General features: G+C 44.6%; 1 protein-coding gene across 1 annotated transcript; it reads right to left on the bottom strand.

The window, feature by feature from the left end:
- Positions 1 to 9,104: 9,104 nt before the first annotated feature.
- Positions 9,105 to 24,466, bottom strand: LAYN (layilin). Its single transcript, XM_036259425.1, has 8 exons — positions 24,320 to 24,466; positions 23,667 to 23,690; positions 21,129 to 21,426; positions 17,325 to 17,482; positions 14,120 to 14,152; positions 13,439 to 13,522; positions 11,068 to 11,167; positions 9,105 to 9,470 (listed from the first exon to the last, which is right to left on the bottom strand). The coding sequence occupies exons 1-8, from the start codon at positions 24,411 to 24,413 to the stop codon at positions 9,107 to 9,109; spliced, it is 1,155 nt and encodes a 384-aa protein (XP_036115318.1). The 5' UTR covers positions 24,414 to 24,466; the 3' UTR covers positions 9,105 to 9,106.
- Positions 24,467 to 24,779: the final 313 nt, after the last annotated feature.

The following is a 24,779-nucleotide window of genomic DNA, read 5'->3' as shown; positions in this document are numbered from 1 at the left end:
AGCCACCCAGAGGTTAGCCGCAGGGGGCGCTGTTACCACCTAGGGCTGAGGGGCCTGGGAGGAGGAAGAGCTGGGGGTTCAGTGAGAGCTGGAGGAGGGGCCACTTCCTGGAGCCTGACTGAGGAGGCACAGCTGCCCTGTAGACAAGATGCCAAAGCAGGCAGCTGGGAAGAAATCCCTTTGCTTTTCCTCCCTCAGGCCCACAGATGACCCTCGGGAACTTCCCATTATCCAACTTGTATGGGAAACCAGCTGGCAGAGGAGTTGGGGGGCGCAGTCTGCAGTGGTCAGCTTGCTGGGGCAAGGAGCAGGGCAGCATAAATAGACAGGGGAGCTGGGCGGTGTGGTAGCTAGACAGGCAATTGATGATTGATCAGCAAAGGATTATTAAAAACAACATTTAGCTTGCTGACCTCATTATTATGAAGACTCAGTGAGATGTTCATGAAAGTACTTGTCACAGAGAGAATGACTATCCTTCCTCATTTATCATGTTGCAGCCCCTGGTAGAGAGGAAATGTTAGCTACATGTTTGTGCACAGGGTACCCCTGTTCTCTCCTAGCCGGTCTGTTATTATTCCCTGTAGGAGAAACTCAGTGGGGCTTTTCAGCTTCTCTCCCACACCACCGCCAAGAAGAACTTCCTCTTTTATCAGGACTGGAGGCCCATGATTTTCTCCACTCCTTCCCATTCTTTTTATATTTTAAAACTTTTGATGGCAAATTTTAAACAAACATAAAAATAGAATAACACAATGAATGAACTTCCACGTGTCTCTCATTCACTAATTGATAATAAAAAAAATTGTCGACATTTTTCCAATCTTGTTTTCCTTCCTAGCATATTTTAGAACAAATCTCAGAAATTTTACTGTGACCTCTTTGACCAGTAAGACTTTTTATCTTTGACAAAACCATGCTGCCACTATCACTTTGGATAAAGACAAAGATAAACCTTTAACTTTATCTAATGCTCAGTCCATGTTCAGATTTTCCCAGTTGTCTTTGGTGGGTTTGTTCACATCAGCAACATACAGTCCTCACATCTCGAATGCTTTTTAGTTAAAATTCCAGTCCAGCTTGAGGATGATGTCTGCCCTGGAGGCAGGACATGGCAACTGACCTGGGTGTGGGGGCATTTGGGGGCCACGCTCAGAAGTAATATTCCCTCCTATGTTCTTTATCATGCACACAAAAGAAGAGGCTCCAATCCCTGCAGACAGCCCTCCGGACCCCGAGTTTCTTCTTTGAGTCTGGAGTATATATCCGGGGTGAGTTATCTGTCAAGTATGAAAACTTACTGTGTTCCTACTGCAGCCTGATTCAGTTAAGACTTTTCTCCTTGTAGTGTGGGGTGGGACTGGGCGGAAGTGTGAAGAAGTATGTGGCATAGGGTGGGGCCTTCAGGTAATTCCTCAGCCTTAATCCTTCCTAGCTGATCTTAGTCTTTAAGAAAATAAGCAGTTAGAGATTTATTCTAGATCCTAGCAAAGAAAACAAATGACTACCAAGCTTCTTTGCCTCCTGTGCTTTCCCGCTTCTTTAGGGTCAAAGGAAAATGAAATGTATGCAGTGAGATTAAGAGAGATGTCATAGCTTATTAAAGTTAAACTTCCAACCAGCACAAGACCCTCTTTTTTTTTTTTTTTTTTTTAATAAATTATATTGATTTCACCCTGGCCGGTCTCTCAGTGGTTAGAGCGTCAGCCTGCGGTCCAGAGAGACCTGGGTTCGGTTCCCACTAAGGGCATGTACGTCGGTTGCAGTTTGTCCCCGGCCCTGGTTGGTGTATGGGTGGCATCCGCTCGATGTGTCCCTTTCATGTCGATGTTTCTCTCTCTCTCTCTTCCTCTCTCTTCAACTCTATCTAAACAAAAATATCCTCGAGTGAGGATAAAAAAATATATATATATTGATTTCTTTCTAGAGAGAGAAACATGGATCAGTTGCCTCCCCCATGTGCCCTGTCAGGGGGCGGGGTGAGTTGGGGTGGGGGTGATCAAACCTGCAACCAGGGTGTGTGCACTGACCAGAGTCTAAGCCTCTACCTCTTGGTGCAGGGGATGACCCGCCAACCAATGAGCCACACCTGCCAGGGCAGGGGCTCCCCTTTAATAAGAACTAACAACTCTACAAGCAAGTGACCCAAGCTACATCTTGGGGCTCCAAATCCACTCCCTCAAGGGTTAGTGTAGTCTCTGTGTGACCCTATTCAGGGAAGACCTTATAATTCTCATTGTTAGCAGGCATCCTCTTGTGTTTCATTGAAACCCCCCTGTCTCTGCTGGGATTTTGCCTTCTGTTGCTTCACAGAATACCATGATTTTGCAGAGGGGGGATATAAATTTATGATAGCTGGAAAATGCACTCTAATTTACAGAAGTAACAGTCTTGTTGCCTCAGTACAATTAGATTAAAACTGTACAGAGCTAACTGTATCTAATATTTTAGTACTTATCACATGTTGTATATTTCCCAGGGCTCCTGTAACAAAGGGCCACAGACCTGGTGACTCCAACAACAGAAATGTCTTTTTCTCACAGCTCTGGAGGCTGAAGTCTGAGATCAAGGTGTCAGCAGGGTTGGTTTCTATGAGGGCTGTGGGGGAGACTCTGTTTCTGGCTTCTCGGCTAGCTTCTGTGAGTTTGCCTGCAGTCTCTGCATTTCCTACTTGTAGAAGCATCCTAGTCTCTGCCATCATCTCACAAGATGCTCTCCTTGTGCGCATGTCTTTGTGTCCTAATCGCCTCATTTATAAAGTCACCAGCCGCATCAGATTAGGGCCCACTGGAATGACTTCACTCACGTGAGCTAATTCCAACTGCAATGACTTAGTCTCCAAAGAAGATAGCATTTTGAGGTACTGGGGGTTAGGACTTAAATATATGAAACGGACCTCAACCCATAACATGTGCCAATACTTTGCATAAATGTTATAATTTTTATTCATGTAATAACAGTTTTAGGTAGGTAATGTTACCCTCATTTTGAAGTTGAGGAAAGTGAGGCTTAAATAATTCAATAGTTTTCCTAGCCAGTAAGTGGTAGAAACAGGATTTAGGACCTAGACAGTCTGATTCCAAAACCCAGGATTTTGATGATTTCTTTATACTGTATTCTTTCTCATTATATCATTTTACTGCCCCTTCTCTTATAAACTACAGGGAGTTACTTGCCAGAGACTAATGAAAAGTACTAATCATTTCAACGGTTCTCTAACACTGCCACCTGGTGGTGAAAATAATTAAAGCCGATTCCAACTTTGGGACAAACTTGTATGAAATGCTCATTGGCTTTTCCCACTAATCACACCAACTATGAATTCTATTTGATCTTACTTTGAACCAAACAAAAGTCTTATGCGAAAAAAGTAACAGCACAAACTTTGAGCTGTTCTGAAGGGATCTAAATTTTCCTGATTACAATATGTAACCCACCATAGAAAATGAGAGTACAGTCGGCCCTTGTTTATCGCGGGTGATCAGTTCCAGACTCTACAGGGATCAATGAGTTTCCTCGAAGTAGGATTCTTTATTTATACACTCGTCCCTCGCCACTTCGCGCTTCCACGTTCAGAATATAGTATAGTGTTTGAAAAAACCGATAGACTGAAGCCGCGAATGTCGAAGCGCGAAGTGGCGAGGGAGACTGTATCTAGTTTGTGATAATATATATAGAACAACTTTATATTTTCAAAATCTATATATTTTTGAGACCTAACCTGATCTTATTCTGTTCTGAAAAACTGGTTTTTCCTGATGCTCTTGCTCTGGTCACTCATTTCAGACACTGTTTCTTTCTGCTGTTCAAATTCAGAGTTCTAAAATAACTTGTGATTAATTGCCAATTACTAACCATTAACTGCTCTTTGAAAGAACAAAGCACAGGCTGCACAGAGGAATTGGTTTTGTGGCTTTTCCATCTCTGGGCATGCAATTTCCCAAGCCTTCATCTGGCACTCTCGCTACAGCTTGTACCCTCCATTCAGTATGTCTTAGCAGAGTTCAGGAGCAGTGTGGCATGACACGCTCAACAATGAGCTAGAAAACTATCATGTTGAAATCAACTGTTTTTAGAGCTGGAAGTCACCTTAGAGGTTCTCTAGTCTAGATCACACCATTTGTTTGTGTTCTCACAGGGAGTGATGGGAATCTTTTAAAAAAATTTTAAATTTATTTAATCCTCCCCCAAGGATATTTTTCCACTGATTTTTAGATAGATTGACGAGAGAGAGAGAGAGAGAGAGAGAGAGAGAAACATCGATGTGAGAGAGACACATCCATTGGTTGCCTCCTGAGAGACCCTGACTTGGCTGGGGTCAAACCTGCAACCCAGGTATGTGCCCTTGACGGGGAATCGACCCCAAGACCCTTTGGTCTGTGGGCTGACACTCTAACCACTGAACCAAACTGGACAGGGCTTTATTTATCAATTTTATAGAGAGAGGAAAGAAGAGAGAGAAACATCGGTATTTTTTTGTTGTTTTTCCCCTTATTTATGTATTCGTTGGTTAATTCTTCTATGTGCCCTAACCTGGATCAAACCTGAAACCTGGGTATATTCGGACAAACTCTAACCAACTGAGCTACCTGGCCAGGGCACCGTTGGAAATCTTGGAAGAAAGGGTTGGCTGAATTGACTTTTGGGAGTGATAGTGGAAATCAGTAAGTGCTCATCATGGCTCCCTGTCACCCGCAAGGACATGAGTAATGTGGGGTGTGGGCATTGAGCTTCAGGTGGGGCAGGAATGGTGATTGACAGCTTTAACCACGATTCATTTTGGTCTTGTACCAAATGCTTTCAGCCACATCAGCATACTGCCGGTAGTATGTTATCAATAATCATAGTACCACAGTTTGCAAATGCTTTCCCTCAAACAATTTCAAACTAAGAGAAAAGTTGCAAATACAGTACAAAGAACTTTGCCCCCCAGAACCATCTGAGAGTAAGTTGCCAACCTGATGTCCCATCATCCCTTAATACTCGAATGTGTATTTCCCACAGACAAGGACGTCCTCTTAGGTAACCTCAATAGAGCTATCCAAGCAGGAAACTGACACCAATACACGACTGCTATGTAGTCCTCCCAGCCCACCGAAGTTTTGCCAGATGTTTCAATAATTTATTTAATAGCATAAGGACTTGGTTCAGAATGACACAGTGTCTTTATTGTCAACTCTCTTTAGTCTCTTTCACTCTGAAACAGTTAGTCAGTCTTTTTTGACTTTTATTACCTTGAGACTGAAAGTTTGCAGCTATTTTAATGTTTCTGCATGATGCTTCCTCGAATGAGATTCAGATTACGCATCTTTGGCAGAAGTATTGCAAATGTGATGCTGTGTTCACCTCATTGTATCTGATCAGGTGGTATGTAATTTCAGCTTGTCCTGTTATTGACGATGTTCACACTGATCATTTGATTTAAGGTCGGTCTGCATGCAGTGTTGCCTTTGTAATGAGTGAGCATTTTGTGGGGCAGATACTTTGAAAATATGTAAGAATTCCATACCTCGTCAAAATACCAAGTGATTCTTTTAGATCAGTGTGGACTCATGGTTTCCCGTTTGTCCAGTAGGTTATAATCCATCATTATAATTATTTGTTTTGATGCTTAAATTGTCGTGCATTGGGCCAATGTGGGCCACTATATGCTGGCCTGTGATATACTGACATGGTCCCATCATTTTTGAAAACTTGCTTGTTTTCTGGCACCAAACAATTTTCCGAGATAATCTAGTACTTTTCCTGTTCTAGCCAGGAAATCAGCCATTTTTCAAGGAGTCCTGGTTGATTTTTATGGAGAATGTTACTTATGCCATGATCTGAGTGCTAGAATTGGAAATGTGTGTGTGTGTGTGTGTGTGTGTGTGTGTGTAAAACCACGAGGTCGCACCAAAATTTCTAATTTTAATTTAAGACCATAGACTCCATTCCAGTTTTCTCCCTTCTTTACCTGCACCTCTCATCTCTGACATGGAGCACCTGGCTCTTCTTACCTGCAATAGGCTGACTTATTTTGTTAATCCCCCTGTATGCAACCCAACTCTGCTGTGGCTGTGGCCCGAGCTCTGTGGGGACCGCCTCCTCACTGACGCAGGCCACACCTGAGCCACGGCGGCCCTCTGCATGCACACCTTACTCCCTCTACTTGGGCCTGGCACCCTATCATGACCTACCAAGTCCCCCCACCTCCCTGGCCAAGGATACCCCCCTCCCTCTGAGCTACCCCCAATGGCTTTAGGACTGAAATGTCCAGGACAAGTAGGAAAGAAAGGGAAGGGGAAGGGGAAGGACAGTAGAAAGAGTTGCACACAGACCTGGCCAGTTTGGCTCAGTGGTTGGAATGTCGACCCGTGAACCAATGAGTCTCAGGTTCGATTCCAGTCAAGGGCACATATCTCAGTTGCGGTTCATCCCCATCCCCGGTGGGTTCGTCGAGGAGGCAACCAGTCCTTGTGGCTCTGTCACATCGACGTTCCTCTGTCTCTCTGTCTCTCTCCCTCCCACTCTATCTGATGATAAATAGAAGAGTATTATCGGGTACAAAATAAAAAATAAAAAGAAAGAAAGAGTTGTATACAATTAAAAACAAATTATGGCAAATTCTCACCCTCACTTATGTTCTCATGTGTCTTCTTTCCTCACTAGAGGGTGAGCTTCATGAGACAACCTGCGTCTGTCTGATTTACCGTCATGTGCTTAGCACCTAGCATATTTCCTGACACAAAATAGCTATGACTTAACTTTTTTGTTAATCCTCCCCCAAGGATATTTTTTTCCATTTTTTTTTTAGAGAGAGTGGAAGGAATGGAGGGAGGGAGAGAGAAAAAAAAAACATCAATGTGAGGAGACGCACTGATTGGTTGCCTCCCGAACACACCCCAACTAGGGTGGAGAATTGAATCTGCAACCCAACTACATTCCTTTGACCAGAAGCCAAACCGAAAGGTCCACACTCTAACCCTAACCGTTGAGCCAAACCAGCCAGGGCAAAACTTTTCGAATAGATGAATGAATGAATAATATGAGAACAGAAGAGCTTTCTAACCAGCGTGTTGGGAAATGTCTGTACCCTACATGCCCATGCATCCCCACCTGGCCTGTGTGTCACATCCGGCACAGTGTATGGCACATAGTAGGTGCTTAATAAATTATTTTTAAGTGGATAGCCCCAAGGACTTATTTGATATATACATTTCATATGTTGTGCGTATCGCAGTGGGAAAAAAAATTGGGGAACTATGGTTTTAAATGATGAAAAGGTTTACTGTACTGAATTTTTAGATACCAAGATAAATAAACTCAACGTCCAATTTGAACATAAACACTTAATAAGATTTTGTTAAATTAGCGAAGTACAATGATCAGAGATAGAAATGGAGTTGGACAAATTCAGGCTAGTAAATGTGAGGAGGAAAGAAAAATAGAATAATTTAAGGCAGGGTAAACTGGATAACTGGATGCGTGTAAACCACAAGGAAGAAATCTGTGGGCCCCGTGCAGATAACACATGAATGACAAAAGGCAGGTGATGAAGGGGCCCTCAGATTCTAACCTCCAGAGGGTCCTCACTTCAAGTTTCAGTGACATGACTAAAGCAAGTCGGTCACAGGTCACCAGCCTTGTTTACTTGTTACCACTGTTCCTTCTTCCTAGGCAATGGGAGTGCTTTTCAAATGGAAATACCTCAATTACCTCCCCACCCTGGTGGCATGTGAAGAACAGGTCCTACACATTTGAAATATGTAGGCTATTAGAACAGTCTGAAAGATGAAGTGTTCATCCATTCAAAGGTATTGATTGTCTGCTCTGTGCAAGATGCTGTCTTGATTGCAGGAGGTCCATTGCTGATGGGGCAGATAGGGTCCCTACCCTCATAGAGTTTGCACCCTAATAGTGGCCAGAGTCGAGGTACACAGCGGGGATAAGGCGACAGATCACAGACCCAAGATGTGTGAAGCAAAATGGGGAGTTGAATATTTTAGAGCAATGAATTAGTCTTTTGGACCACATGGTCAGTTTCTCTTGAAATGTTGTAACTCCACAAAATACACTTCCCTGAAGCAAGCACAGTGACATTTTTGTCCACCACCTTCCCTGTCCCAGTAGGACAGGTCATCGGGTAGTGGCTACAATCTACTGGATTCGACATGGCTCTGACCCAGACTAGCTAACTTTATCTAGTGTGGGCTCCATATGAGGCAAAGTTACGAACTTGACAGAAATCATATACATGAGGAAAGGTTAAAATAATTGGATTATTAAACTGATAGAAGGAGGTTACTGGTGATTTAAATAATGGCCTTCAGACCTCTACATTGTAAATGACTAGTGTTAGGCCCCAAAGCCTTTTCTAGATTTGAGCCCAAAAATATTGTCAGATTCTTAAAACAAAAGGGAAGAGTCATTATTATGATAGTAATAGCACGTTGATGCTGCCCTGAAACACACACACACAAGCAGAAAACACACAGGACCAGGGCTGGGAACAAAGCAGCCTAAAGGTCAAGGCTCAAATTTCATTTTTAGTTTCCAAAATACTCCCCAGTTTGAATGTCAGGAGAAAGAAAAGAAGGTCCTGCGAGGCCACATGCAAAGGAAGGGCTGTAGACACAGGCTGACTAACATTCTGCTTCCTGCTTTTTATGTGATTTGAGTCTTTGGAAAAAACAGATGCAAAAATTGCGGATGCACAGGCTGGCCGGGTGCCAGCACATGGAGGCTTTGAAATCTTGTCATTGCTGCCTCATCCTGATGACATCAGCTGTTGTCTAGAGAAAGAGAAACCACCTGGAGACGGGTGTCCCAAGTCCCACAGCCACAACTCATCCCTTGCCAGTCAGCCATAACCAACCGACTGCCACTTACTTCCTACTCGGTGCTAGACCCTGGGCAACCTGCTTTCTCAGATAGAGCTGGGTGAGGGGCTGGGATAAGGGACAGAGCCACATCTTGGGGACTCAATGGGGACAAATGGGGACCACATGCTCACCCTTGGGACCTGATATGCGCATTTATCAGGCCTTCTGAGTGTTTTCCTTGTAGAAAATAGAATTTCACTTCTTTTCTTTCCCATTCTTGTCCGTTTAAGTGTTTTTCATGTGTCCTAATAACCATATATTTCATTTTCCACCCATCCAGACTCCTTGCTCCTCCCCATTCGGTCTGGAGAGAACTCGTAAATGTCATTGGTCACAAAGCCACTCTCTATGCTCGCCAGAGTGACAAATCCGCTTTCCGAGGTGTTCACAGCCATGTCGTCATAGTCACAGGCCGTGTCATCGGGAGTCGCTTCCCCCGAACACCCTCGGAATGAAATGTTCTTCAGATCTGGCCTGGTCTCGGCTAAATCAGCTTCGCTTTGTTTCCGGATGACTTTGTAAACCTCCAGGTCCGGGCTGTGTCCCGCATGAGGAGAGGGCCAGGCGGTGTGCTGCTGCTTTGTGCTGGGGCCTGGCTGCGCCCGTCTCCTAGGGCAGAAAACTGGGCTGAGTACTTCAGACAAGGGGACCGAGAGTGGCGCTGCCTCAGCTCAGGCATCGTCCTGGGCAGTCACCAGCTGCACTTCTCACCTGCCTACACTTACCTGCCGGGGGCTGGGTAACAAAACAGGGAAGTGTTGTTATGTTCAAATCGATTGTGTGTCTACCATTCACTGCTGCTAGAGCATAGAACAGGGGAGCTTGACCTGGGCCCCCCAGAGTCCCCAGAGCATCCATGAATAGAACTGGATGGGGAAAGATATCACATTAAAAAAAATTCTTCTCTAAGTGAAAATAGCATGTCCTTCAACTCTAAATGTAGATAATAAACCAGAGTAGAATTAGTAAATATCTTTGACATGATAAACAACAGAAATCATGGATATTTTTGTATCACATTACAGTTATAACAGATATCTTAAAGTAACTTCAAAGTTATGATAATTATACCCACCACTAAAATAGAGGCACATATATTATTGAATTACATTCATTTTTGGAAATAGTTTGCTAAATTATATAATAGTATAATCCAGTGCATTTTATTTTATGCACTTAAAAGTATGGTTCCGGTAAAGAGTCGATAGGCTTCTCCAGGCTGCTGCAGAAGTTGGTGGCACAAAGAGAGTTAAAACCCTCTGAACAGACTCCGGAGCAGAACTACAGTCCCCAACCCCTGGTGTGGTGCTGAATAGACAGAGTAAGGCAGGGAAATCAAGAACCAACTGCAGAGTAAACAGTTGTAAAATATATTTGTAATTTTTTGAACTGAATTCAGTTTCAGATTAAAAGGAATTAACTAATGAAAATGATCATAGTAAGAGCTAACATTTTTGAGTGTTTACTATATGCCCATTCCACATGTATTAACTGCTTCAATTTTAATTCTCTAAGAAAGTCGTTATTAAATGAAGAAGTTTCTACACTGGAATCTTACTAATTCATCTTAAATTGGTCATCAACAGGCATCAAATTTTAGATTGGACCTTAGGTTTCCTGTTGTAAAGTGAGCACACCAGCCTTCTTCTATGTGTACCATGATAATGGGGAATAAAAAGGTAGCTGGGAAGCTCTGGGCATCTCAAAAATGGTAGCATTTGATCCATCAGCAGAGTTACCCTAGGCTGTTAGTGTAGCTATTTTGCAATCCACAATTGTATGTTTAATGGAAGGAAAAGTCAATTAAAACTATCTGACTATTTCATTTTGAATAAAGTGATGTAGTTTTAGATGTCTGCCAAAATGCTCTGAAAGAGGTGTATTCATTCCTTCACTCACCCAACAAAAATTTTTGGATTGAGGGCATGCATTTCTGAGAGCCCTTGACTGAGTGATGAGTGGATACAGAATAGCAGTTTCACCCCTCAAGTCATTTAAAAACATGCAAGAATGCAAGAGCACTCTCAATCACAACTGAGCACAAATGCTGGGTACTTCTGAAAGCCTTGCACAGGGCAGAGAATTTGCTCTCAGATCTGCAGTGGTGGTTCTCTTGTCACTGTCCTGGCTTTTAGTTAAGTAAACACAATGTCAAAATTCAGAGTTCAGAAGACACAACGGTTTGCATGACAAAGGTTTTACTTGCCTCCTCCTCCAGATCCAAACCCAACACACAGCTGCGACCACAAGGAGGAGGAGAAGGGGAATGCAGGGGATTAGGATGTAGGCAAGATTCCAGGCAGCTTCTAAAAAGAAAAATGCATATTATCAGCATTATATGCAGATAGTTTGATGTGCTTCAAAACAGGCTTTAAAAAGTATAAGCAACGCAATAGACACAGAGTATTCCAAAGAGCATCTCGTTTAAAAAAATGAGCATTTTCTACCTGTTGTATTACCCTAGGTAATAAAGTTTAAATTTTGGGGTCTTGTAAAATATCAGAAGGGCTGTTTTGGTAATTAAATTGTTTCCCAGAAGAAAGATATTCTCTCATACTTCTCCTTAACAAAGAAAGTGCTGCTTGGGTAGTGTTGATGTTTTTGACTCTAAACACAGAAATGGCAGCTTTCAAGGTGGGAAGAGGGAGAGGGTGGGAAAAAGAAGCAAGCCAGAAGACTCTGGGCTATTACCAGGACAGAGAAAGTCACTGGAAGCACATGAATCAGACTGCAGAACTTCCCAAACATTTCTGATTAAGACTAGCTGGATCCATTTGGGCCCATGAACAGTGTGATTGTGGGGATGATTGAAAGTCTGCTTTCCTGACCCCTTCTGTCCTTTAAATCTTAGAACCAGAAAGTTTTCTTTCAAGGGGATTTGGGGGGAATCAAGGACTGGGGACTGACCCCTTTCCTAGTCCTACTTGTCCAAGATTCCCATTTACCCAGAGGCTACTGCTTTGTTTTTCTGTGAGACTGCAAACCTGACAGACAAACAGACAGGTGCACACACACAAAATAAAACCCACTTTAAATGCCACTGTAATCACAAAGAGCAATAAAAATGCCACCCATCTCTGCAATGCACTGTGTACTTTTACCAAAACATTTTCACCTATTATCTGCTGCAGAATAACAAATTTAATTGGCCTTTGTCCCTGGTTCCTAGGAGGGAGGGTCTCTAAATCTTTGGAATGTCTAAGAAGGTAATAAGAGTGACTGTTATTCATAAGCCCTTCAGACCATTTCAGAATTTATGCTGACAGAGATGTCTCAGGATGGGGGCTGATGGGGAGGGAGTGGGGCCTAGAGATCGAGTTCAATTACATGGCCAATCATCGAATGAATTATGCTAATGTAATGACACTGTAAAACTGCACACCAAAGCTCAAAGGAGCCTTCTGCTTGGGAAACACACCGGTGTGCTCAGAGTGTGATAAGGTGTCCTGATTCTGCGAGAGAGGTCACAAAGCTCCCCAGCGGGGACCATTCCAGACCTCACCTTATGTGTTTTCATTTGGCTGGTACTGATTTGTATCCTTTATAATAATATGTAGTCATAAGTATAGCATTTTCCTGAGTTCTGTAAGTTGTTCTACTAAATTAATGAACCTGAGGGTGGTGTGGGCACCCCCTGGATTTACAACCAGTTGATTAGAAGTGCAGGTGGCACTATCTGAGGTGAGGGCAGTCTTGTTGGGGCCTGAGCCCTGAACCTACAGGGTCTGTGCTAACGTGAGGTGGTCGTGTCAGAATTTCATTGCAGCATTGCAATATCCTATTTTATTTTATGGACACAGTTTCTCAGGTAGGTGAGAAAAATGTTATTACTTTCATTATGCAAATGATTAAACTGAAGCACAGAGAAATGAAGTGTTTTTTTAAAGTTGTCCAGAAACAAAAACCCAGATCTCCCTCTTAAAACTTAAGGTGGAGCCTCGGCCAGGTGGCTCAGTTGGTTGGATCGTTATCCTATACACCAAAAAGACTGCAGGTTTAATCCTCAGTAAGGTCACATATGGGAGGCAGTCAATCCATGTTTCTGTCTCTCTCTCAAATCAATAAACATATCCTGGGATGAGGATAGAAAAAACAGCTCAAGGAGTCCAGGTTGAAAATCCATTAGCACACCAATTTATCACCCCATTTCCTTTTATATTTTATGATTTAACATTTTAAATGTTTTTGCCCATTTCCTTTATTTGTTTCACAAATGAATATTAATCGTGGATGTTACGCATCATGGTCTGGGGCTTTCTGCTCTTATTTCTCTACATCTGTTCTCTCAGTCTCAGCCCCGTCTGCCTCCCCCCGACTTCCAGGTGGTTCCCAAGGCTCCATCTGCAGGCAGATGTTTCATCCTCTGTAGTCTAATTTCCCCTATTTTCTTAAGATGGTTCCATTTGCATATTTCACTGATGAAATCTAACATTTAATACAGCTTTTGCAAAGTCACAAATGCCCTGTCTAGTTCCACTGTTAAGTGGGAAGGAAGAAAGTAGGAAATATAACTGTGGATAATTTGTGATCAAGAGAGTCCCATTATCAATTTTTTTCCAGGAGAGTTCTGTAGCTACCTTTGTTTTCTTTAAATGTTTCTTTGGCATCTTCTTTCTCTCTGTCTTCTGGAAATATGGGTGTGGCTGGCTCTGTTCTTTCGCCTGGAGACAGATACATGGATTTGAGAACCTGGAGAAAGGCATCATAATCTGGACATTCTATGAGGTCCTACCAGGTTCAATAGAGCACCAAAGGGCAGTAGCAATTTGGCCAGTGCCATTTATAAACATAGGAAAGAAAAGGGTGGCATTTGCTGGCATAGAGGATTAATTGCCTTTATCTTTCTGGTGAGACTCTTGCTACCAAGAATTATGTACTGAAACAACCAGCAGGTGGCTGGCCTCAACGAAGGACTAGGGTGCTCAGGGGAAGGCCAATGACTCGCTTCTGGGACCATAAATGATCAGATTGGCTCACTTATTTAAACAGATCGAGTTATTCCTTTCATATTGTCAATAATGACAAGTAACATCTCAAACCAATTTGGAACTGTTCCTTTCAGCTTTGAGAGAAACAGACGACACTGGAGAGCGAGACCAGTGCATGACTGCAGGTGGTGTTTACCTGTTTAAATGTTCTAGGTAAACACCAGTGATATTTCTGATGAATAATCTGGTCTACAGATCACATGGTTCTAACCTATGAAGAAGGACTGTAAAACAGCCCAAATTAACCCAAATCTCAAAAGACCAGCTTACCTCCCAGCCCCATGGAAGGAGCTGTTGGTTCCTCTGCAGCTAAAAGAAACAAAAATAAAAATGATAACTAAATTTCCATGCCAACTGAATGAAATTGGCCAGATCATGATACCCATTTATTTGTTTCTTCAGTCATCAATAAACTATCTTGGTGTTACTAGACGAAGTTAGTCAAAAAGATCGCTTGTGCACAAAGACTAGCCCTCCCCCAGCTTTGCTTGGACACTTTTTTCTTTTTTAAAAAGTATTTTGAAAATTTTGAATATGAGAATTTCCAAATGTACACAAAAATAGAAAGATGGGTATAATGAACCTCTCTGTACCATCCCTCAGCTGCAGCTCTTATGAACAGACGGCTAATCTAGTTTCAGCAACAATTCCCCTTCCTACCCACTACCCTCAAGCCTGGGTCATTTCACAGCAATCCAAGACAGCATAGCAATTCCTACTGGGATGTTTTAGAAAGCAACCAACATTGATCTCCAAGCAGAGGAAGTAGGTGGGGGGCTAAGTAGACCACTGGCCAGCCCCTAGGTAAAGACTGGTGGTCTAGAACTCTGAGTCATCGTAAATATTTGAGAGAGCCTCAGGAAAGTCAGGTTGCATGGACAGCCTGCATTCAATGTTTTTACTGTTGGCTGGGAGTGTGTCTACCCCTTGCATTGTCAGTCATTCTCATGCTAATCAGATACTTTGCGATTCCTCGGGATGGAGGTTTTTAAGGGCAAGATTTTAGGAGTCACAGTCTAAGGCCAGAATGTCAAAGCTATTCAGAGAGAAAACTTATTCATCTTCTCATAAATTCATAAATTTGTAGAGGTGATGCAAATCCATGAATTTCTTTTTAAAAGCATTTATGTAGTGCATGTTATATGACAGAAACATCATCGTGTCTTAAAAACAGGCACAATTTATCCTGATAACAGCCTTATGAGGCAGGTACTATTATTACTCTGATTTTGTGCACAAGGAAACTGAGGAACAGGGAGATTACATGTCTCGTCTCTCAGCTATTAAGTAGTAGCTGAAATGGGATTTGAATCACATAAATTCAAATGAAAATTAAAGTCACAAGAAGACAAACTCTGTGCTAGGTAATGGAGATAAAACAGCAAATGAGAAATGGCCCCATCCCTCTAAGGCTCCTACACTCTACAGTTTGGCCATAAAATATGGACATACAGGACAATACTAATAAATATTGATCTTGTGATATGACGTTACAATACAAAGCATATTCAATAACGTTATGTGATCTGTTCATTTCCTGTTTTTCCATGGCTCAGTGCACTGAAAACCGCACCAGTTGGCGTGTTAACGTGGCTTTTCCTGCAGTCCTGCGGTGCATCTGCAATCCTGCGGTGCATCTGCAATGCTTTGCCTCCAATTACTTGTCTCTGATTTTCACCAGCCCTGCCTCTGCCCCTAGCATGCCCAGAAGTAACCAAGTCTCTGATCCGGCTACAAGGCCACCTACCCTGCGTGGTCATGTTGTCAAACATAGTTTTAGATGTTATTCAATTTGTCCCTTGCCTCTGGCATAATGGATGGTATGCCATCCTGTTTGAACCACACTGGATGAATGTCTCCTAATCCATCAAGTGAAGGGATTCATTGGTCAAAGATGTATGTTTGCAGAACTCATGCCAACCATGCAGGGAAGGGGACAGACTTGTAAACAAGCTGTTGGAGTACTGTGTGTGTGAGGTGCTAGGATCCTCAGAGGAGGGTCACCTAACCTAGTTTGAGGGCCCTGGAAGGTGTCCCAGAGGAAATTACTTTGTTTTTAATTTCGTATTTTGAAGTAATTTCAGATTTATGAAAATTTGAAAGAATAATACAAAGAATTCCCATATATCCTCCACCCAAATGTTATCATTTTACCATATTTCATGTATTTACTTATTCTCTTTACTCTCTCTCTCTCTCTTGCTTTCATTGCTCTGAAAAGTGACCTGCTAAGACAGCCTCCCTCTTTGCAATCACTTGCCTAAGACACCTCTGTATGGTGGGTAGGCCAGGTCTCTGGAGAAAACAATTCGCTTGAGGGGGTAAAAAGAAAGAAAAGAAACCTTTCAGCAACAAAATGGCAGCAAAAGCATAGTCCAATTCAAACAATTTTAAAATGATAGAATTATTTAGTAACCAACTAGATATAACACGTCATTCTGCTCCTGTTGGAAATGATGCACAACTGGAGCCAAGCAGTTGGCTTCACAGAGGTGAGAAAAGTCCAGGAAACAGCAAAACACACTTTAGCCCTGGCCGGTGTGGCTCAGTGCGGAGCATCGGCCCGAGCACCTAAGGGTCTCAGGTTTGATTCTCAGTCAAGGGCATGTACCTGGGTTGCAGGTTCAATCGCCGGCCCCGTCAGGGTGCATGCAGGAGGCAACCAATCAATCTGTCTCTCTCACACAGATGTTTCTCTCTCTCTCTCCCCCACTTACCCTCCCTCCCTCCCTTCCACTTTCTCTAAAAAAAAAAAAAAAATCAATGGATAAAATATCCTCAGGTAAGGATTAACAAACAAATAACAAAAAAACTCACTTCAAGTTTATATCCAAGTCACTTGTAGTGGAGTGTGAGAAACTCCAGCAGAATGACCTAGTCTCAGAGCCCAAACCTTGACAGATCTAGAAGCAAGTGCCGTTGAATTTGCAAGGTACATATGGGAGTTCGAGCTCATCAGCATGTCTGCTCTTTGCCCGAAGCCAGTAAAATTGGTGTATTTTATCATCTACCACCTCTGGTTATCATTCTGTATCCTTAAAGCCCCAGGAAATAATCTCACATGGCTGTTAGAAGACATGTAGGAACAATGGTCGGCTCCTAGCATGTTTCTTCTTTATTCCAAGCTCCTACAGCCAATATCACATGTGGAAAGAATAAGAATTTATAACTGTCCACTTAGAAGGTTTTTTGTTTCCTGAAGTTCTCATAATTCTTGCTTTATTATACATAAATTAGACACTTTCTTTTCTGCATCCCTTCTCCTCACATCTGCTGCCCCTCTCTCCTTTGCTAGAATTCCTCCTGCACGAGGCGGGGCCACTACATTTCCCTTTATAAGAATTCCCAGTGTTCAGCTGCGGGCACTTTCAACAAGCTTTTCAGAGACCACGTAACAAATTTGTGGAACTAGCAGCTTACGGAATGAGGAAGGAAGTTGAGATTCAGTCACATAATATGGGAGAGGATTCATTACCATCAGAGTATTTGCAAATGAAATTGTTCTTCATGTTGCATCGGTCGTCATTCCACTGGAACATATAGGGGCCCCCGATGCCGGTGGGTGCTGATGGCTGATGGTACATGACCACACAGACCTCACTGCCACAGGAAGGCTCATCCACATACCAGTTCCTGTAGGAAAGGGGTCAATAGTAGAGGCAATTGGAGAAGGATACCACCAGACATCAAATTCCACCGAGCCATGAACTTAAGATTCTGCTTCAGAACACGATACAGAAAGAGAAAGGAACTGAAGAATTGCCAGTAACAGCAGTCACAGGCTTTCTACTATGGGCAATCAATCATCTGACAATTGCCACAACTGCTTTGCAGGAAGGGAGAAATATATTACCATATGATTTCTGCAAATTAAGTATGTGAAACAGGAGCTAGCAGTACTGGATGATCTTATTTCTTGCTTGCTTTTTGATAACTAGATTTGTTTTTCTTTTTTACAAATTAGATGCCTGACTTATCTCCTCCAGACTTTGCCCTACTCCCATCGACTCACACTGTTTAATTGGCCAGAACTGACTTCCCCAGCCCCGGGGGAAGACTTTCCAAAATGTAGAGACTGTCAAAGCAGGTGAGGGGGCGGGGACAAGAGTGGAAGGCCCATGTAGCCTTTTTCAGCTGTTTCCAGTTCATCAGGCTGACAGCCCTCTGTCAGCCGGCACTGCTAGATTTCTTGTCTTTGTCTCCCTGCCTCCTGGATGGGATGCATTAGCAGCCTCTGCTCCACTATCCAGTGGTACTTGCTGCTAAATGGTGCTGCCATTGTTGGACATGTGGGTGCCAGGTTTGGGATTCTATAGAGAGTCTAAGCGCTGTGAGCACCCACCCCGTGTACTGACCCAGGGCTGGGCTCTAGTCTACCTGGTTACCCACTTAAGCTGTTTCCTTCCAGCACCCAGATCTTGCCCTGATGTTCAGATTATCAGCAGGGCCCTGCTGCTCTGCCTACTCTTGTCAGAGCCCCTCCTTAGGAGAGAGCTAAGAGACAGGTCTCTTCAAAGCACCCCATCATGGCTCTGCCTGGGTGCTGCATTGTCATCTACCAAAAGGAAGATCCTTTGCTGTACCCACTGGGCAACAGCTGCCCTTGCAGTGCTGCTGGACCCTGTGCCTGGACAGGTGTCTGGGGCTGGGCTCAGCTCCTCACTGGTTACCTCTGGGCCATTTCCAACTCTGTTTGTGGACTCCTAAACTGGCTTGCCTTATGACTTTGTTATTTCATTTCACAGATGATAGACTAGATAGAATATTATACCTGGCACCTGGTTTTGGGACTGGAGCCAGCTTTCAGGTTCAGAACTCACTGATAGAAGGAGAGGCTAGGTTCCAAGGAGGAAGAGCCCTGTAACACCATGGCAGGCGCATGTGGTGACAATTTCCCCTGTTCTCCCAAAGGAACCTATGGCCATCTACTCAAGGAACCATGCACTGGGAAGAGAGGAACACCCAACTATTATTGAGACTGTTGTACCCAAGGTGCAAGTCCACATGGATGCCCAAAGACATAAAGTGATGTGAACAGACATATGGGAATAGGCATAAAGTATGAGACTGTCACATGTTGAAGCCCACCAGAAAGCATCTATCATGGAAGAGACCCTAAACAACGAGGGAGACAAAATGATTCAGCCAGCTGATGTCAACCAGCCTGTTAGCTGCCCCAGTGCTGGCGCACTGGATAACACACTAGAGTAGCCATTGTGGCAGGGTGAACACTATGCATGGGCTCAACAGTATTGGTCCCCGCTCTCCACGGATGATCTAGCAACTGTCAAACATCCAACCTGCCAGCAACAGAGATAGATGTTAAGTCCCTGAAAGAGTACCAACCCTAGGAGAGCAGCCTGGCATTTGGTAGCAAGTAGACTACATTGTTCTCCTTCCATTGACTCATTCTGACAGGAATAAACACACAATCTGGGTATGAGTTTGCCTTTCCTGCCTCAGCGCCATAGTCAGCATCACTATCCAAAGGCTTATACACACAGTATTTGGCCTACCAGCACAGGATCCCAAGTAACATCTCATTAGACCACGGGGCCTACTTTATAGCGAAGGAGGGGTGGGAGAGGGCACCTGGCCATGGATTTGCTAGTCGTCTCATATATTCATTATCCTGAAGCGGCCAGCTCAACAGTGATAGAAGAGCCGTTCGAAACATAGCTGACACACTAGCTTTGAGACAATACTTTGTGAGAACAGGACACCATCCTCCCAGATGCAGTGTACACTTTGAATCAGTGATCTTTCTAAAACCCTGTGTCCCCAAGAGTAAGAATATATAGGTCTGAGAGCCTAGGGGTGGAAGTGGGAGTAGCTCTGATTATTGTCACTTGTCGTGACCCACTTGGGGAATTTGTACTTCTTGTCTCTGCAATGCTGGACTCTATGAATTTAAAGGGCTTGGTATCCAAAGGGTACCCATTAGTAGAAATAGTAAGAGCCTTATTGAACTATGAGCTATGGCTGCCACTTGGGCATTCCGGGATCCTTGTGTCCACGGACCAGTAGGCAAGAAGAGGACTATTATCTTATCAGGGGTTAACTGATCCTAATCATGAGGAGGACGTATATCTGCGGTTACACATTATGGGCAGAGAGAAACATATTTGGCACCCAGGTTATCTATTTGGGTACCTGCTGGTACTCATGTGCCCAATTTTGATGATAAATGGAAAAATGCAATCACTCTAGCTTTAGAAGTGCAGTGATGAGAGTCCCACAGCCCCTGATCAGAAGGTGTGGGGAAGCTGTGCTGGGTAGCAGAGGAGGGAGGTGACTATGTGTCCATTGTGGCCCTGAGATCAGCTGCAGTGGTGGGGGTGCTGTTCGTCTTATTAGCCTTGCTTTTTCAGGTTTCTCCTAGGAAGGGATGCCAATGAGAGTCCGGAAGGAGGGACTCCTGAAACTTAATGAAGTTGTGAATCTGATCCGCACAATGGGTAGACTTTGATAGATGCTGATATGTTGTCTTAAATGTAATAGGTAAAAAAGATATATTTTAACCTTCATTCTTTTGATTGATAATGAGTTTAAACTGTTTTCCACATGATTGTTTACCAGTAAGGTTTTGTATTTTCTGAAATGTCTGCTTAGGTCCTTTGCATCTTTATCTTTTGGGGTTTTATGAACTTTAAGTGTTTTATTGACTTTTATCTAAACTCACAAGAAGATAGTCTTTGTTAACTTTGCTACAATATTTTGCCAGTCTTGTCTGCCTTTTAATTACATATTTTTTCATGTTTGTCCATGTCATTGCATTTCCTGGGGTGGTGGGAAGGTGAACGCAATGCCGTGGTGCCAGGGTAGGGTGTGGGTTTAAAACTGCAGGCTTCCTTAATTTCTCTCTTGGCCAATCCATAGAACTAGATCTTGGCTCTGATTTCTTGCCCATCATTATGATTCCCTGTGGTCTGGAGCCCTATTTTAAGTCTTGGCCCCATAGACCTTCATCTCTCACTGGAGTTCTAGTCCAAAAAGCCAAATAGCCAGAACCATTGACTTGAAGCATTGCATGCCATTGAAACAATGCTTCTAGGCCACACCCTCCTGAACAGAGCTCATTGGCTAGGAGCTGGGCCCAGATCAAGGCTGTCATCACCTTCACCACACAGCTTTGGTCAGCACTATTCTCATGCTGTTGTCTCCTCAGGGCTATTGCCTGGGTCAGCCTTCTCCTCCTCACTGACCTGGCACCATGGATCTAGCCTGCTTCTTCTTGAGTTATGTCAAGTGAGTTAGCCACTGTGGGTCTCGCACTCACCGGAACGTTGAAATGCTGCCATCAGTCCAAGTGTAAAGGTCCTGGCAGGCTGTACTGTTGCTTTGCTGCTCCTCATGCCTCCGGAGCCCAATCCAGAAATCGCCATCAGACGCCAGGAGGTTTTCAATGAACTTTTCTATCAGTCTCTGTTCATCTTCAGTCTCGATGCTGACTAGTTGGCCCCCATCCCTCCAGCAGGCTGCTCTGGCTTCCTCAAAGTTCAGTCTTCGAAAAGTGTCATGGAAGTAAATGACTTTATAACAAGGCCTCTGTGTTCCTCCCCGGCAGACTGGCTGGCCTAGAGAAAAAAGAATTCAACCTATTTCACTGTTAACCAAAGTATACCAGGGTAGGGATGCTTGGAAGCATGTGAATAAAGCCATTCCTAGGGCAGGCATTCTGATTACTCATCATGGACTGTTGTGATAACAGGGTTCCCAGAGCAAATTGACATGCCTGCCAGATTGGAGATGTGGTGAGTTAAACCATATCATGTAGGATCTCCATGCTTTTTTGTACCATTGTAGATTGCTAAACAGCAGACATCCTTGACTATCTTCTAAAAGAGAGGTAGATGAAAACGTATTGTTTTACTTAAAGGCACACAAATCATTTCATGCCATTAGGGTGTGTCAGGGGATAGTGTGGCTTTAAGTGAGTTATCTCTTCTCTCAGGTAAGGGAGGCATTCTGAAATTGGGTGTGGGCTTCTCTGCTCATGTGGCAGGACTGATAATTCATCCAGTCTATGGTATAAACAGAAGCTATGAGCATCAGATCCATGAGGTTTTCTGCTACTGATCTTGCCTAAAGACATCTAAGGTTTACCGAACTTTCACTATGTGCCATGAACTGTGCTAAAGTTTTTTACATTTACACACATTATTTATCTCATTGAACTCTTAGAGTAAGCCCCTGATGTGGTTGTGCTTATGCCCTACTTTATAGATGCAAAAACTGAGGTTTAGAGAAATTAAGTAATTTGACTAAGGTCACATAACTATCAGTAGCATCACCTAAGTCAGAGCCCAGATCTAATTACAAGTCATGCCAGTAACCAGTGAACTGTATTGCCCACTCCCCATTCCCTCAGGCTCAGGTTGCACTGGGAGCCTATATAATGAGTTTCATCTGACTGACACCTGAAGGGCAGAAGACCATCTTAGACAAACAGATGGGATTCTACTGAGCAGCAAACAACTAATTGTTTACCAGCACCCACCACTCAAGCTTGTGTCTGGGTGCCTGGAGCCTTGCCACACCTGAAACAGTAGCCTCATTATTCCTTTGTTTAGTCAACATGTATTGAGTGTATGGTCTGTGCTTGGCACTGTGATAAGTGCTGGGAATATGGAAACAAATGCCACATCCTATCCCATAGGAGCAGAGAGCATGTGTTTCTGGATCCAGATATACAAAGTAAATGCCAAATCTCAACAAGGGAATCCCCTGCAGTGGAGAGCCAAATCATGGGCTGTGGGTGTACATTGCTGCACAAAGCAAGGAATAAATGATTTGTGTTTGAGAACCTCTTCCCAGCCCTCATGGAATGTTCTCATTTGCCCCACTTGTTTTGCAGCTGTGCAGGGAGCCAGAGAGCATTCATTATTCTCAGTACTGTCCAGAATAAGGTGCTAAATGGGAACAGAGCACATGCAGATAAATTCAGAAAAGTCCTGTGATTTCTTTTTTTCTATTTATTTTTTCATCACTTTGGTAAAGAATTTCTCAGTAAGCAACAAGTTATGAGAGTTTTGCATCTTCTTCCTTTGAGTGTCATTCTGCTATTGCTAAATAAACTCTAATAGGAATGGTCTGCCAGAAATAGGCGGGACATTTTCACTAAAGATGTATTCCAGACAAACTAGAACCAATGGCCAGAGAGGCTGCGGCTGGGCTGCTGCCTAGGGAGAAGGCTGAGCCAGCCCAGCTTCTGTGAGTCCTTAGAGGTGGCTCCAAATGAGCCAGGAAAAGACAAAATGCATGAACCCCAGCACCCCCAACCTGGTTACCAGCAAAACATAAACTGGAGTTGAATGTACTGGTAGTCCCCGCTAAACACTGTTGGATTATCAAGGGAAAACATAACAGCTTAAAGGAGTTTCCTGTATGGTCCAGCCTGGCCCCACATCCCAAGTCAGGTGGTGAGTGCCAGAGAGAGAGCCAGAGCTGGAAGGAGGCCCAGGAACACAGCTGGTTTCCCTGCCTTCAGGAAGTCTTTCTCTTTTTTTTTTTTGCTGGAAGGGGAAGGGTGGGAGGGCCTTCTGTTCCCCACTACCAATGACAGAGCCCAAGCAGCCCAATTCGGTTACTCTTTCCCCTTTGCCACCCAGCACCCCACCCCATCCTGAAACCAACTTTAGATTTTTTTTTTCAATCAGCTGCGCAAGCACGATAACAGAGTGCAGGCTTTCATTCTCCTCCATCCCTCTTGGCCGGTCTGTCGCCTGGGAGGCGGACCTGAAAAAGAAAGGAGCACGGACCTTCTACCCCCGACATGCGGAACCAATGGAAGAGGCAAGAAGTCAAAGCACAGTACCTCCTCTGCGGTCCAAGTCCGAGGCTGCAGAGACACGACAGGAGGAAGAAAGCAGAGAGTCATTCCTCGGAGTCGGGCGGGGCTTGTCCCGCGCAAACTGGGCTACTTTCAGGTTTCCAAGCGCTCTTATTCCAAGCGTTGGATTCAGCCATCCCTCCCCCTCCCATTAAAAGACCAGCAAAAACAGGCTAGGTTCCCACGACACAGCCGCTCCAGAATCCCTAGGGTACCCGCCGTCCCTGGGGTCAGGAGACCTTCCCTGGGCGCAGGACAAGGGAGTTTGTGAGCCGACCCGCGTGAGGGTCCTGGGGTCTGTGCCTACTGGGGCAGCTTTGCTCACTGCCCCACCTAGCCTACCTCCCCCGAGTTTCCGCGACCCTGAGCCAGGAACGGACTTCTAGCGATCCGGTATACGCAGGGAACCCGCGCGGGTCTCAGCCTCGGAGCGGTTGCTGCCCTAGAAACAGGGCGCGCAGAAGGGCTGAGTCCACTAGTAAGGTTGGGCATCGTCGCCCCCACTCCCTCACCCCCCGTGCCCCACTCTACAGAGGTCAGAGAAGTGGCACGGCGGCTCTGAAGACAGCAGCGGCTGGGGTGCAGTGGTTCATCAGCCGAGCCCGCCCGGGAACCAGCCCCCGCCACAGCGCACTCACCGCTCAGCAGGCGAACCGTCCCGCCCCGGAGCCCGGCCAGCAGCACGGCCAGCAGCACAGCTCTCGCTGGCTGCAGCGTCTCTCCCAGCTGCATGGCCCGGCTCTAGTGCTCCCTCGGACACCCGGGCGCTACCGAGGTGGAGCGGGTGGACCTTCAGCGGCGTGCACAACTGCAATCGCCGGAGCAGCATCCCCGGAGGAACCGACCGACCCGGCACCCGGAGGAGGAGGGGAAGACGTGGAGCCAGCTGGTCGCCCCTCCGCCCCCCAGGACGTCACTGCGGGGAGAGCAGTCCCGCCTGCTGGCCCGCCCCCATTGCCTTCTGCGTGCTTCGCTCAAGACTCCCCGCCCACCCGAGGGGCGTGAGTAGAAGAACGGAGCGGCTCTCCGCCCCACTCCGAGCTTCCCGTGGAGATCCTGCCTCTGCCTAGGGCTCAGGGCCGGGAAAAACCCCAGTCT

Source organism: Molossus molossus, unplaced genomic scaffold (assembly GCF_014108415.1).
Source record: "Molossus molossus isolate mMolMol1 unplaced genomic scaffold, mMolMol1.p scaffold_m16_p_13, whole genome shotgun sequence".
Taxonomy (NCBI): domain Eukaryota; kingdom Metazoa; phylum Chordata; class Mammalia; order Chiroptera; family Molossidae; genus Molossus; species Molossus molossus.
This window is presented reverse-complemented; position numbering and strand designations above follow the sequence as displayed.